Below are 16,079 nucleotides of genomic sequence, written 5' to 3' on the forward strand. Positions count from 1 at the left end.
GATTTCTGACGGGTAAACGGTGTCCTTTAAGGTTCTTCACTGCCCTGGGTTGTGAAGAGAACAAACGAGGTCCTGAAGGCGCCGTTTGCCCTCCCCTCACCCCCCAGCCACCCAGTCCCGCTCTGCGACTGCTCTCCCCTCCCTCCCCCGCTCCCTCGAAGCCTTTATCCCGCCTCACTATTTTTGCTTCACTTGTTGCTCATCACTGTGGGAGGAAACTCGGCCTTCAATTAGTGAGCATTCCTGAAGCCCGCGGTTGCCGTGGTTACCCAGGCGGGAGCTGGAGCAGCTGGGTCAGCCCGCCGGCCGCATTGTAGTCGACAGAGCCGGGAGGCGGCAAAAATGCGAAGCCGGTGCGCGGGAGGGAGGGGACGGGCCCCGCCGAGGGGAGGCCCTGGAGGCCCGCGGGAGAGCGGGTGTCGCCGAAAATCGGCTCAGCCCTGGAAAGAAAGAATGGCAGCCCTTGAAAGCCGGTCAGGAGACAGCCATGGCATTTTTCTCCAAAGCCAGCTGCCGCTATTCAAGTGTGCAGGTTTGAGTTCACACGGTGCAGTGCCTCAGAATTTGCTCTGGGAAATGCTCCATGCTCACGCCCCTCACACCGAGAGGGGGCTGGCCACGGAGGAAAGGGCAGGAACTCTGACAACCCGAGACCTACCAAGCTGTGTGCCCCTCCGTGTCTGCCGTGGACCACCTGGGCTTTTTGGGTTAAGGAAACTAGCCGTTCTTGATATCTTTGCATCTGAAGTGTCTGTGCAGGTCTGATGGTTGGAGCACAGGGAGCTCAGGAAATCACACCGGGCACCAAGAAACTCAATTTCCTCCCTCCATTAAATCCCACCCTGCTCCATATCATTTTGGAATCAAATCTAACTGTCTTAGTCATTTCATCTCAGGCCAAGTTGAGCACGTTATATTACTAATAACACTTTGCATCTACTCACTCTTGAGGGCTAGGGGGTTGGATCACTATAGCACTTTGCAAAGGCAGAGTGCTTTGCAATCATTTTTATTATTGTTTATTAGTTTATAGCAGCATGGTGAATGCCTTTTAATTAGCTCATACTGTGTTATGATGTATTCAGTAATCATTTTCTGGTCACAGCTTTAAAAGGTGCTGAAATTGTTAACCATCTCCAACACTCCTATATCCAGACATTATACTTTAATTATGTAAGTAGAGCAGTAATGCCACAAACACAAATTTCTGTGTTGCTCACTGCAGATACTAGGAGATTAGAAATGCTGCACATGTCTAACATCTCTAAATTAAGAATAAGCAAGGCTTGAGGGGGAGTGAGATACTGGGGAAAAAAGATAGGGATGGGGGTGAGTAGACCCAGGTTCTACTCCTGGTTTATTAGTCAGCTGTGTGACTTTGGGTAAGATTCTTATGCTCTCTGAGCCTCAGGTTCCTGAAAACATGGAGTGGGTTATGGATTAGATGACCTCCGAGATCCTTTCTGGCAATACAATCTGATTTTAGAATTCTGTGTGAATAGAAGTCAGTGCCTTAGGCCAAGCTTATAATCACTGCCGAAAAGCCTGAAGCATTTATTAACAGTTAATTGTAGATGGTCTGATACTACTCATTTTGTGGAGAAAATGCACTGTGAGAATTATTCACTATAATTTAAAGTGAGCTAAAACGAAAGGGACAAAGAAAAAAATACACACATGAAATGCTTAAATACATAGTTTACATATAAAAGAAAGGGAGGCTATATCCACATTTGTGATGGATAATCATAATCTTTATTTATTGAATGCATGGTTGCCATGGGAATATAGAATAAAAACAGGGATGTGTGTGCCCTTGGGAAATTTCCAATTTGGGGGATTCCAAACAGCCATAGAAACAACTTTACACTTAAAAGGGCCAGAGAGGGCTTCCCTGGTGGTGCAGTGGTTGAGAGTCCGCCTGCCGATGCAGGGGACACGGGTTCACGCCCCGGTCCGGGAAGATCCCACATGCCGCGGAGCGGCTGGGCCCGTGAGCCATGGCCGCTGAGCCTGTGCGTCCGCAGTCTGTGCTCTGCAACGGGAGAGGCCACAACAGTGAGAGGGCCGCGTACTGCAAAAAAAAAAAAAAAAAAAAAAAAAAAAAGGGCCAGAGAAAAACATCTGCTCTCCTCAAAGATTTAGGAGAGAAACCTTTTAAAGGGTTAGGATCTGAGAGGTCACAGGTGGATACAGTACATCCCTGAAAATGGATCCAGGGCATCTTAGGAAAGCCTGGAAGTGGGATGAAGCCCAGATGTCCATTAAGCAGAAGGGAAAAGAAGGGAACCTCAAGAAGCTGGGGAAGGAAAACATTCTAGATCATCCCGAACAGAAGGTTCATTTGTATGATATATTGGCAAAACTGAAAAGGACTCCAAGTTAGTACGTTTCAAAGAAATGAATGGAGATAACTGTGCTGTCAGCAGTGTTGACATCACAAGGACAAAGGAAGTATTGTTTTCCCTTCTTTTCATAAGGTCCAATGCATTAAATAATGTGTCTTTTGTCATCAAATAATTGAGTAGCCGATCTAGGATCTGAAAACAAGTTTGTCCTACATCTAGAACTTGGACTAATGATCAGAGCTTGGATTTAAGTTTTAAGACTAGAGACAAAAACCAGTTTGGGGCGCATATTGTATCTCTCTGTAATGGCCGCCTTGAAAATACCCTAGCTTCGTGGCTTTCAGCTTGTGGGGGTGGAATGAGGCAGTGCTTCAATCCCCTGAGATGGCAAGATGGCATTTGGGGATATTCCAGTGAGTAGAGGATGCTCCTGGCATTGAGCCCTGAGTCCAGGGGTGCTAAACGTTCTCCATTACATAGAATAGTGCTGAATGAATGAATGGTTCCTTCATATGCTCATTAAGAGTCCATTTGAGCTGGATAAAAGGCACTAACATGAGCAGTAAATCAGAAGCCCAGCGTAGAAAACAATGGGGATTTACTACTGGGAAAAGTTTAAGGTCCTGATGGGTGAGGTACCTCCTCATGCCACGCTGTTGGGGAGGCAGCGGGGTTTCCATCCTGCTAGCGGAGGCACATGTAAAGGAATCACGGCAGCTGAGAGACAAGTGCTCTCATGAAACCGGGACCATGGAGGAGGATGCAGCCTCTCACGGCAGTATTCTTACATGGCTCTGTCGGAACATAGACTGTGTGTGGTAAGAATTTGAATGAAGCAGAAGATTGAGAAGTTCATTAGCTGGTTATCTTAGTAAAGAAGGTAAGTACATCCTGCATTGAGGGCCTGACCGGCCAAGAAAAGGGTATCAGAACCTTGGGGAAATGTCACCAGGACATGGTTTGTTGTGAAATATGTGAAGATAATGCCATGGGTAGGAGAGGAGTGGGAAACCAGGCAAGGACTGTGTCTCTGGGGGAAGACTTCATGACTGGGGGAACCTGATGTCAAAAATGCAAAAAAAAAAAAAAAAAAAAAAAAAAAAAAGCTAATGAAAACAGGGGATTTGGCAGGAAGAAAGTCCTTTGGCCTTGGTAAGTCATGTGACCCAGAAGCAGAGAAGTAAAGCCGAATTCTTAGCCTCACACTGCTGGACAAGCTGCGTGGGCGAGCCTGAGGCTTTCAAGCACAGGGATCAAGTCTTGTTCTTCTCTGCGTGTCCACCAGGCACAATATACATTTCTTTGTTGAATGAATGAATTGGAGACATTCCAGAAGTGAACTTGTTCTCAGGAATATGTACTGAGAGTTCAGTTGGGGATAACTTCAAGGTGTCAGTGGCAGAAAACAGCTGAAACAGGGAATTATATAGGTAAAATCTGTAAGTTGTTTTATCAAAGTGATTGTTTCTGCCCTCGTCATTCAACCCAAAATACATGAATGTTTTGGGCTATGATGTTTGTGACCGTATGGAATGATACTGGCACTTGCATGTGTGCGTGTACAAACTAGTAGTATGCCTGACTCATTTGGTCTATTCATGTGGAAATTTCTTAAAAGTAATGGATTCTGCAAGGTTTGGGGAAAACTCTTTGAAGTGCTTACGTGAAAACTGTACTTTCTACTCATAGTTTGAGCTGGGGTTTGAAAAGAGTAAATTTGGCTTTCTATTTGCTGGGTCTGTTTTCCATCCTTTTCTTAGACATTAAAGTGACTTGTAATTGCCACTCTAACTGAATCCTGGAAGAATGACAGTGATTCACAAGTGTTGGTAAAGTGCTGCTGAAATCTGGAATGTATTTACTGCAATTGTTTGGACTGTCTAACATCAGACCTTCATTGGATGTGACAGAATAGAGTAGAATAGGAAGAAAAGTTAGAGCATTTCTAAGTGGCAACAGCATTTTTTAGGAATTGTTAAGCAAGAAGCTGGAAGCAAAATGACTTTTAGAAATATAGGATTCCAGCATAAATTCACTTTTTAAAATGCCTTTAGCTCCAGGAAAATATAGGTCATGGTATAAAAGCCAGAGAACTTTGCTCTCTCTCTCCCTCTCTACTGTTGACATAACATAGTGGTATAATCTGCTATCCCCAAACTCCTACTATGTTCTGAATTCTGAAGACATTTAATTTTACCCACTTTACTGCCAAAGTCTGTCACCCACACCACCCTGGGGCTAACACTACACGGGTGCATTATGGGAAGGCTTCCCCATCTTCTGAAGTGTCAGCTATTGGCCGTTGCTTCAGGGAGAATGAGAAGCTTGATGTATGTCTTTCTGTTGGAGTGACGAGCTTTGTGAATCTCCTGTCCGTGTTTCTTATTTTAACTTTCAATTACACGTGTAAAAAAAAATCTAAAAAAATGAAAGCCCCTTCATTGTTCTTCCATGATGCCCATTCCAGTGCCCCAGAAATAAGGGCTAACAATTTGGTGGGTCATACTGTTGCTTTCAGATTTTAATTTGAACACAGGTGCCTAGAGCTTATATTCACTAACATTCTGTGTGCAGAAGTAGTGTCAGAACGCCATCATGGTGTTGTTCTAAACAGCAGGTGGGGAAATCCAGCTTTTGTGTTTTATCCATCATAATTATATCTGTGTATATATACCCCGCAGTGGTTGCAAGCACATGACCTCTGGGTTCTATACAGTCCCCAAACATATTTTGTATGGCTTGTCCAGTGATTTTTTCAAATCTATGAATCAGTTGCCAACATCTGAAAATCAGGATATTTCACATAAAAATCTGGGGTCTGGCTAATCTTGAAAAATAGGAAGATTTGCAACCCTGAAGACACTTTTCTGTGAGGCAACAATTGGCTAGAGGTGCGTAGAAGCAGCCCCTACAGACACAATATGCCATTTGCCACACGCCCAGCTGCTCCCAGTTGTATTACATTTGACCAGCTGCCCTTGTTTGTATTATCTACTGGTCCGTATAAATATATGGAATTGAGTTTGCAACTCTGATCACTGAGTATCAGATTTGAGAACTGAAAATGTTATGGATGGGTGACCATCTAAATAATTGTCCAAATTAGAGCCCTTTGGAATTAAAAGGGGTGCTATTAATAATTACACCAGGACAACAGGCATAAACCAGGACTGTCCCAGACAAACCAAGATGTATGGTCTCCCTATTTATGGATCTCTTCATTCAACCGCTTCATTTGACTCATGAGAAAATTGGGTCCTAGAAAGAGGAAGTAATCTGTCCATAGTGGTCACCAAGTAAACTAATGTCAAAGCTGCCTTCAGTACCCTGACTCCCAGCCAGTCTACTGCTTACGCCAATAGAATATGCTCTATATAATATGTGTGAGTACCATATCCTCCTTGAATGTATGGATTTTTTTAATAATTAATTATTATCACATAGCTAATTTCCTGTGAGAAATTGTATGCAAATCGATAGCTTATGTCATCAATAACATTCCTGTTATGAATGTAATTAATGATTTGGGCTACAGCACATATAGGGATGTTTAAAACAGTGGTAGGCTTGACAACTAGAGAGTAAACACAATAAAAGCTTCTCATTTTACTATATACAGTAAGATATATTTAGAAGTACTAATCTGTCCATATTAAAAAAAACACCATTAAGTAAGCATCTGATAACTGCTTTGCTAAAAGCACAGTATATTGACTTTTTTTTTTAATATTGACTTCTTGATCATTGGCTGTTGGCTGTAATTAATACTAATTATGCCTTTAAGAGATGTCCAAGATCCCAAATCCTTGACCACCTGTCTATTGCCTTGTTGAACTTCCAAGAGATATTTGTACAGAGAACATTCCATGTGAGACCAATGCATGCTCTTAATCACTTGCTTGGACTTTGGCCCCAAATCCCTGTCTGGTCGCCTATCCTAGGGAAATGGACTAGACCACGTGTGAGCCTTGGGGAACCTCCTAGCCTTTCATGTTGGCTTAGGCCAAAGGCTAGCCCATCTCTCCTTCAAGATGCCCTTTTCCAATGACCTACTTGGCTCCCACTTGACTTTCCAAGAGACCTTGCAAGCACCAAACCACTCTTACCGTGTCAGCTGCACAAGATGGAAGACAGAAAGAAGGAAACCCTTCTTGCCAAAACCTAAAACAGAGCTAACTTCAGGACTTCCCTGGCGGTCCAGTGGTTAAGACTACGAGCTTCTACTGCAGGGGGCATGGGTTTGATCCCTGGTTGGGAAACTAAGATCCCACATGCTGCATGGCGTGGCCAAAAAAATAACTAAATAAAAAATAAAACAGAGTTAACCTAGTGGCCCACTCCATGCTTTCTTTTCCTTGGAATGTACTCTGGTACTGATTAACTTTTCAAATGTGGGACCATGACCCATGCAGGAGACATGACTGGGACACATTTTACCACACTGGCCTTGTATAGTTGAGGAGAGCCAAGAAAAATAAAGTGAGCAAAGAGCCCTTTTACCTGACTCCCTAAAACCTTGCCCCTGCTGCAGCATCCTCTCCTAGCGCCTTGGAAGAACTTTTTTTTCTTTGACTTTTGTCAGAGCTGCTTTTCTATGGGGTGATTTGATAGAGGAGAGGATCAGTGACCAACTATGACCTTTAGACTCAAAATATAAACCACACACATGGGTAACTTTTTCTCTAATGCACCTCAACAAACTTCAACAGGAAAAGTTGTTTTCTAATGAACCAAAGAGACCAGACCCCTAGACGTGTGTTTTCTAATGGTGATGTGTGGCTACAGAGCCTTTGAAGTATTAATATTTTGGCTACATTGGTACAAGTAAAAATATTATGAAGGTAATTTCATCTTTTTTAAAAAAAAACTAATGTGATTACTAGAAAAGCTAAAATTACTGGTCGCTCACATTATATTTCTACTGGACAGAGCTGTGCTAGAAGCATATGTCATGCCCATAAGTGAAGTAAGATTCAGTTGCAGGCTTAGGAACCATAGTGACCTTTTGCCATCACAAGCCTCAAAGGAAGCGAGTTTGCTAGTTGTTTCCTAGTGCAACTTGTTTCTTAGCAAGGCTGCACTGTGATAGAGAGAACCTGGTATAGGGCAGAAGTCCTATTACAGCCTTTATATTTATGTGGATATGAGAACGTGGTGGAAGCATTCAGCACTTCTTTCTATATAAACCAGGCTAGTTTTTAAAAGGACTAACCTCCTCCCCAACCTCTTCCAGTGTGTTGTTTCCTGCACAGCTCTTTGCTTCTCAGAGCCCCGAGGGGCACCTGTTCTGACACCAGCCCTTAAGCTTCTGTGCCATATCACGCAGAAGGCACTTGGGTCCATACCATGCCAGCTGTGGGTGCCATATGGAAAAGCCATACCATACACATATGTACAGAGTATTTCTGAAGCCAGAAGGAGTGTCGAAGAGTGTATAACTGATCTAGCTTTATCATTTCCTTGCCTTTGAAAACTTTAATCATTGAAATATCTTTAGGCTATAAATAGAATCATGTAGGGAGATAATTCTGAGTTAAAACCAAATATGTACTTTTGTTTTTATATGGACATGGGACTGTGTATGGATGTACGAAAATGTAGGTTGAACGTTTGGATACAGACGGGTTTGACTTTCCAATAATATACGTGGAGTAGGATGTATAAATGAATGGAGATGGTATATGTCAGTCTGCTCAAGCAGGTTTTTTCATATTTGAAGCAGAGATTTCCTCCTTCTATAATAGTTGGAGAGAAATTTCTGCTTCTGCTTCTGCCTGGTTTAGGTGCAGAGTTCTTAGATGGCTGCCAAAGATTGATGGAGAAGGTCATTCTCTTGACTGAGCCCAGCCTTGGTGACGTGCATCTCAGGACACAGACAGCATGGATCAACGGCCCCATGTAGGGATGGTGCTAACTGGAGCTAGGCTTCAGGCTGTGTTTTTCCTTTGGAGTAACCTCTTTACTTCTTCTTTTCCTTCCACTTCTTTTAGGCAGGACAGGGCTGCTTGCTGATCTCTTGCCCAGTTTTGCTGTGGAGATTATGCCAGGTATTCAGTCATTTAACTCTGTATTTGCTTAATTTGCTATCCCTCCATCTGTCTTGCTTCTGCATTAGTTACTAATTGCTCCTTTAATTTATTTGTACATTTGTCTATATATGTCTGTGGTATTCTCCAGGATGAAATTAAGCCCATTGGAAGAGCCTTCAAATTGTATTTCTTCTGTTACTAGGCCCTAAAAGAATAATGGTAATTAAAAATAGGCTGAGATGGGGACCCAGTCCTTCAGTGTCAGGTATGCAGGCCTTTTCGCAATCTCAGTATCTCAGCTGCACCCAGATAGCTGGAAGTATCCTTGACGGAGTGGTTATTAATCTGCTCCTTACTCCCTAAGCTTTATGTTTACCCATTCATTAGTGTGCAACCATGTCACTCTCAATTGCCTTCTATAACTTTATCAAAACATTTTTTCAAACCTCCTGAAAGCTATGCACCCCTCCTCCCTTGAAAAGTACACATTTAGAGATCTACATTGCTTTGTATACAATTTCAGGGGCTTCTTGGCCCCCTAAGTCCCTGGGGTCCATGGACCCTATCTCAAGGACACCTGCCCCGAATGTACACCTCTGTCTTTTTATGTAGCTTCTGTTGGACATACCAGCTAGACAAGCCAACATCAGTTTGATGCTGCACTACAGCCCATCGTGGAAGGAGGATTAGAGAGAAACAAGAATGAACTATGGGAGAGGACATAACCAAAGGCAGGGAAGAGGAAAGGATATGGTTCAGCCTTGCTTTGGAGAGCTTCTGCCAAAGGGTTAAGAGCTGCTTAATAACTGAGAGCAAGAGAGAAACAAGATAATCCTGGCGATTGGTTTTGACTTGATTCAGGTTTTAAGAAGCATGCAGAGTCTTCACAGTTGAGCTTCACTAATTATTCTTCCGTGAATTCTCCTGATCCTTTCCCATGAGCTGGCCAACCCAAATACAGACATTCTTTTCACCGATGTCGATCCCAAGGACGCAAATAGATATTTCTTTGTGATCCGCCTTATCCAGAGTTCCATCAATTTGTACGCATTTGCTCATCACAAAAAAAACACTGTTAACACTGCATTGCTTCATACTAGATGTTATATCCCACAGTCCCAAGGAAAAGTTACTGTATTTTTCATATCTGGTCCTGGTCTCCCGAATTTCTCTCCCTTTTGACTCCAAGAATCCTTTCATGGATAACATTCTTTGTTTCTCCAAGGTAACCTGCCAGTCTTTTATCCTTGACTGCCTGACCCAAGTTGTAGCCACCATACCACACATCTCATCTAATCCTCAGGGCCCATATCTATCTCAGGCCGCATTGTGTTATTATGTTAGTGCTAAGGCACAGGCCAAAGCCCTCATCTATCTACTGTCCTCAGCAAGAATGTTCTCCAGAACATTCTAGCTGGGTACAAGGCCTTCTCACTTCCTGAATAGAGGGTGACCTGGTTATTTTGAATGTATTTCTGATGGGTGAGTGAGGAGGACCATTCAGGAAACGTAAGCTGTTTGTTTCCTCCCTGAGGAAATTATGTTCTAGACAAAGGTCAAATAACTTTATCATTATCACAAAACCCTTTATATAACCAAAATAGCACATTCGCAAGCTCCAACGGAATGTTCCATTTCACTGCAGGAATATTTAATAACTAAAATTCAAACAAAACAATGTGTACTTGAAGTTGATTGCAAAGGGATTTTTGGTAGACGGTTTTCAATCAAAATGAATTGCTTTAATCTTTTGCTTTGAAAGGAAATCATGGCTCATTCCAGTCCTTCCCAGGCCCCCCCACAGTGGGACATTGGATCCTATAGCCAAGTCCCAAAAGCATGACATCAGGTCACTCCAGGGCCACAGTCATTTTTATCTAAGCCAGATGGATTGGTTTCCTTTCTCTTAATCTCTTGGATGGGCAAATGAATTAATGAATGAATTTCACTGGCAGAGCAGTGAAAATAGCAGACGGTAACAAACATGGTCAGATATACACGTGAGAGCCTTCCCAGTCATCCCAGTCCTGAGCCACTTTAGTCCGTGGTCATGCTGGCTGTGTAGCGCGGTCAGCTGGAGTGTGATCAAACCATTCTTGGGGAACAGGGACAGGATCTTCTCTTCGGAGCCTATGTCTCTAGTTCTCTTTAGCAAAGGGTTTTGATCTCAGCACTGATGCTGAGTGCAGGAAAGATGTTAAGAGGCATTCAGTAGGGAAAACATGAATACACAAGGGCCATGGACCACCTAAATATGTTCTGATTTAGACCATCTAGACATAGAGAACTTTTTCTCAGGACTTAACACTTTTAGGGACAAGATTAACTTGGCTACAAAACATACGAATTCACAGAACCCACCATTTAATAGCTCAGGAAGCAAAGTTCCCCTCTACCTAGCCAGGAATCTCTGCTCTTGTCCCATAGGTGTTCTGACACTACAGTTGGTAAGGTGAGCCCTTTTTCCAGGAAGGGGCCCTGAGCCTCCCCCATCACTTTGTACTGGTCATTATGTGTGCTCAGTATGACCCCGGTAACCTTCCTTGCTGTCCACGCCCCAGCCCTGGGGGGGTCTGCGCTTCTCACTCTCAGAGTTCCTCCTTAGTCTGGGGGCTCTGTGCCCTGTTACGAGACACTGTCTTCCCCCAGGTCCCTCCCACTCATCTCACAGGGAGGCACTGGTGAGAGGGGGCCTGTCCTGGCGGGGGGCCGCCTCGAGTGTGGGTTTCTCTGTGCGTCCTTCCAGAGTGGGTGTTTGTTGGCCTGGTGACCCTGGGAGTCTTCCTCTTCTTCGTCCTGGTGGGGATCTGCTGGTGCCAGTGCTGTCCTCACAGCTGCTGTTGCTACATCCGCTGCCCATGTTGCCCAGATTCCTGCTGCTGCCCGCAGGCCTGTGAGTAGAGCGATGAGTGTGGAGATGTAGAGTGATCAAAAGAAATGTCACCTTGCCATCAGACAGCTATGTGCCCTGAGCGCCTTCTCCACCGCCTCTCCTTCCACCCCAAAAGCGATCGTTCCAAACTCTCCTCTGCTGGGAGGCCCCAGCTTCCCGAGATGACCATTCTTGTTTGCCTTCTCACCTACAGGCACCTCTCCATGCTTCTGATTTACACCTATCACCCCTGCATTTGGAATCCTCACTGACACTATTGCTGAAAGGAAGGGCAGGTTCAGGATGGTGAGGTTGCGGGGTAAGGCTTTTGCCCTCTCCTCGGGCATCCAAACTAGAGAAAACCTTCTCTGATCATGCCTCGTGCGTGCAGAGAACTCCTCCTTTTTACCAACAGCGTGTGCAAACCACAGCCTTTGGGTCCCATCCAGACACAGATGAGTTGTATTTACTCCTAGGACAAAATGGTCCACAAAGGAACTAGTCCTCCTTTGGGGACTCACAATTTTACCTCCCTGGCCAAGCCCATATAGGCAGTAAGTTTGGCACCCTGCCATAAACATCTTGAAGGAGAGAGACACAATGTATATCTTTCATATCCTCAGGAACACAGCAGTTTCCACGCGAGGAGTCAGATTGTTTGCTCTGCTTTTGAGCTCACAGAGCGGGGCCGTGTGTCAGCACATAGCTGGCTTTGCCTCTCTAGAAGAGGTTGGGAGCCTCCTGGAAGCAGCTCTGGGCAGCCCAGTGCTAGGCCTCCTCCAGAGGGGCTGAGGCAGCCTATAGCAACATGGTTAAGAGTGGGCTGCTGCTGTCACAGGGGAGGCTGCTGTGACAGCTCCTCGCACTGCTTAATTACTCAGTTGCCAGGTACTACTAAACACTGTAATTCCTTATGTCATCGCTGGAGGAGTCCAAGAGAGTGGGGGAGAGGGGTTCCGATGAATCAATTCAGGACTAGTAGAACACACACACACACACACACACACACGCACGCACGCACGCACACACGCCCGCGCATATATCCAGGAGCTCCCTTAAGCACACCCTCAGGAATTTTTGGTGTGAGGGTTGTGGAGGGTGGGATGATGTAATCTCTCTTGCTCTTCATCTCCCTCCACAGTGTATGAAGCAGGGAAAGCAGCAAAGGCCGGGTACCCTCCCTCTGTCTCCGGTGTCCCCGGCCCTTACTCCATCCCCTCTGTCCCCTTGGGAGGAGCCCCCGCATCTGGCGTGCTGATGGACAAGCCGCATCCACCTCCCCTGGCACCAAGTGACTCCACTGGAGGAAGCCACAGTGGTAAATCTAGTTCCCGACTGCCCTGCCCCATGCTCCTGTCTGGCTTCCACTCTGGTTCCTTGCTGCTGAGAACCATCTGTTCAGTGACACTTCTTTGGACAATGATTATCTCCATTCTGGAAACGGGAGCCTGCCAGCTGTGTCAGATATCTCCTGGAATGCATGCCAGGCTTTCCAAGGGCTGCAGGACATAGCTGCCCCTTGCTTTCTTCCCAGGCTCCTCAATAACTAAAATCATAAGAAAAAGAGGCAAGGTGTACCCCTTGCATGTTGATCATTCAATTAATAAATAGTTATCTCTTCCCTACCTAGTGCTCAGGACTCTACCAGGTACTGTGAGGAACACTCAGACGTGTAGGACAAGGTTTGTCTAACAAGCAGTGTGGCCCAGCCAGGGAAAGAAAATGGACCTTTAGTGGGACAGTTAGATGCTAAAGCGTATGGTACTGGCAGTTCAAAGGAGAAAGAGCTGGGATGGTTACAAAGTCTTCAGGGAAGAGGGGAGATTAGAGATGGGCCTAGAGGAATGAGAAGGATTAGGAAAGCAGAGACACACAGGCCAGCATGGTGGAAGCCCAGAGCTAAAAGAACACAGTGTGTGTATTTGACAGTGTCTAGCTTGTCTGTCTGACTGCAAGACAATGGAAGAATATGGTGGAGCCAGATTAGGGAGGGCCTTGAAACCCCTCCCAGAAGAGCTGGGGCTTGGTGCCATAGCAAATGAGATCCACTGCAGGCAGGTTCCTGAGTGGAGAGGTGACATGTTGACAAAGCAAGTGGTAAGTAGGAGAGAGTAGAATCAGAGACCTTGAGCTGAGGTGTGATTGAAGTGGGACATGTGAGTGTCTGGATTATGATGGAGACAATGGGTGTTGAAATGAGTGGACGAATCTGAGAGATGCTTTGAAAGAGCAAGCAGTTAGATGTTCGGAGGCTTCAAAATGAGCCCAGTTGTCTAGTGGTGCATATCCTAGACAGAAATGAGATAACTGGTAAGGAGAGTTTATTTGGAAGAAGATTAGCCCCATTGAGGGCATGATGAATTCGAGGTTATAGGCAGGGGTAGAGGAGTATAGAGACATTAAAATGTAGCCTTCCTGGAGGCATCTGAACAGGACTACAGAGTAGTAAAGGTTAGAACTCTGTATGTAGTATGTTTAGGAGGTGATTTTTAAATCCGTAGGTGTGAATGAGCCACTAGGGTTGATGAAACAGACATTTCTCCCCTGGAGGTATCTGGACAGCCTTCAGTGGGGAGCAGGGAAGAATGTCTAGTCCATTTAATGAACTGTCAATGCTCCACCCTGGAAGGAGTGGATATCCTCAGTGAGTAATTGGTATTTGTGTTTTTTCTCTCTCAGGAACTGTTAGCAGGATTCTGATGTCTGAGACTGGGAATGAGTCACAGACTGAGAAGTAAAAGTTAATGATGAAGGACACACAGGGTATTAGAGAGATAAATACAATACAGTCCATTTCCCCAAAAGATAGAGTGGGCAAAGGAGGCATTAATAGGACTTGTCTCATGCTCTGTTTGCAGCTTGCCTTTCCCCCCCCCCCAATCTTCTGTCTCCTTCCCTCCCATCAGAACCCTTTCCCTCTTACTTTTTATTGAATGGATTCTCATAATAAAATGACTCTTATTCATAGAATGGCAAATACTTCTTCTCTCCTGTCTTCAGCCCGTTTCCAGTTCCTGCTTTTGCACATGCAGTTCAGTCATTTGGGCTCCATCCTGCCATACTAACCAACTGCAATTAGAAGTGGCTTAAAAAATAGAAAAAAAAATTATTTCACATAGCAGGAAATTCCAAGGTAAGGTGGTTCTGGGGCTGGTTAATGGAACAGTTCAGGTGGCATCACTGTAGGACCTAGTTCTTCCCGTCTTCTGTTCTGGCATCCCGAGTGCATCCTCTGTCCTCCCGGGCTGGCTCCCCTCCAGACTCCATAATGACTGCCACCGTCCCAGATGCTAAATGCATTCAGAGATGGAAAAGTTATGCTCCTTCCTTGTGCTCCTTTTCTCAAGAGTGAGGAAAACTTTTCCAGAAGCCTCTTCCCCTTCCAGCAGACTTCTCCATGTCATTTTATTGGCCAGAATTGTGTCCTGTCTCCATTCCTAAACCAGATTGGCTTGGACCAACCAAGACTCATCTCTTAGGCCGCAACACCTATTCACCTTGGAAATGAACAAAGTCAGGATTCTGTCAGCAGGGGAAAAGGGGAGAATGCACAACCAGTGCCGGCCAAGCTAGTCCGGCTCATGTTATCATTTTCTGGCTCGTTGAGTCAGGAGTGAGTTCTTCATGATCCTCACTGGGCACATTTCTGTACTCATGGTACCGTGGCCAGAATTACTGATGGCGTTTGGCTATTTCTCCTTTAAGAAAAGTGGCTTAAGCCACTCTTCCATGTAGATTGTCCTTTAAAGAATGTCAGAAGTGTTAAGAAATGCTGATTTATAAAGATGTAAATTTAGCCTATTTTTTATTTTTATGCTACTTCAATTTTAGGGTAATCATCTAGCAACAGTAATTTTTCAGATTACATTTGTACACAATACTCTTTTGAACACTCTGTGTAGTTGAAAAGGCATCTTTGATGAGCTACGTATAGTATAGCCAGTTAGTTACTGAATGGGCAAGAGGTTAAGAGGCACCCTGATTCCTTCTCCCATTCTTCATAGCGGCTACCTGCTATGTGTGTTTGTTACCTGTGTTACAAAAAAAGATGACTGTCTCCTCCTGTCCTGCTCTGGAGCCATCCCCTTCAGCTTTGTCAAGGTTCTCTCTTTGCTGAATCTCCATACCCCACCCCATTCCCACCTCACGTCTTTAGCCTTTCCTTCCTATCAGCGTTCAGAACACACTCGGATCTCTCCCATTAAAATACAACAATTTGCAAAAACCCTATAGTCCTCTGATGCTACTTCCCTATCCACGTTATCCTCTTCACAGCCAAGCTCCTTGATAGAGTTTTGAATCTTTAATGTCTCCATTTCCTCTCCTCAGCGAACTTCTGTCTTGCTATTGCTTTCACCACTCCAAAGACCAGCGCTTGCCAAGATCGCCTTATTGCTAACTCAAATGGATGCTTCTCAAAGCTTGCCCCCCTGACTTCTCAAAAGCACTTGCCACCCCTGACAACGCACTCATATTTCTTTGCCCTCCTCAACACTGTACTTTGGAGTTTTTCCTACCGTTTTCACTATATCCTGGCTGTTCTTTCTCTGCACATCCCCCAGATGCTGGTGCTCCTGTTTGTGCAAGGTCCTCTCTCTGGGAAATCATATCTAGTCCATGGCGTCAGTCATCATCTATATGCTGATGACTGCCAGTCTTTATCTCCATCCTCTCTCCTGTTCCTCAGTCCCATATATCCACCTGCCTTCTGAACATACCCACCTTAATGTACTACAGGCCTTTCCAGCTCAACATCTATCTAGGAAATGGAATTAATCTGCTGTTTCTCAACCTCAAACCAACTCCTACATTTCTTATTTTCGGTGGATG

General features: G+C 44.8%; 1 protein-coding gene across 3 annotated transcripts in view; it reads left to right on the top strand.

The window, feature by feature from the left end:
• Positions 1-16,079, top strand: part of ILDR2 (immunoglobulin like domain containing receptor 2) — a 58,998-nt gene that overhangs the window by 26,910 nt on the left and 16,009 nt on the right. The window contains exons 4-6 of one of the 3 annotated variants that reach the window (XM_029230737.1): positions 8,339-8,395; positions 11,124-11,270; positions 12,391-12,567. The exons of 1 other annotated variant lie outside the window; for it this stretch is intronic. In XM_029230737.1, coding sequence (XP_029086570.1) covers positions 8,339-8,395; positions 11,124-11,270; positions 12,391-12,567 — 381 coding nt within the window. The remainder of the gene's footprint in view (positions 1-8,338; positions 8,396-11,123; positions 11,271-12,390; positions 12,568-16,079) is intronic. One more of the 3 variants, XM_029230735.1, reaches the window with a different exon arrangement.

Source organism: Monodon monoceros, unplaced genomic scaffold (assembly GCF_005190385.1).
Source record: "Monodon monoceros isolate NGI ecotype Baffin Bay Population unplaced genomic scaffold, NGI_Narwhal_1 Super_Scaffold_18, whole genome shotgun sequence".
Lineage (NCBI taxonomy): Eukaryota > Metazoa > Chordata > Mammalia > Artiodactyla > Monodontidae > Monodon > Monodon monoceros.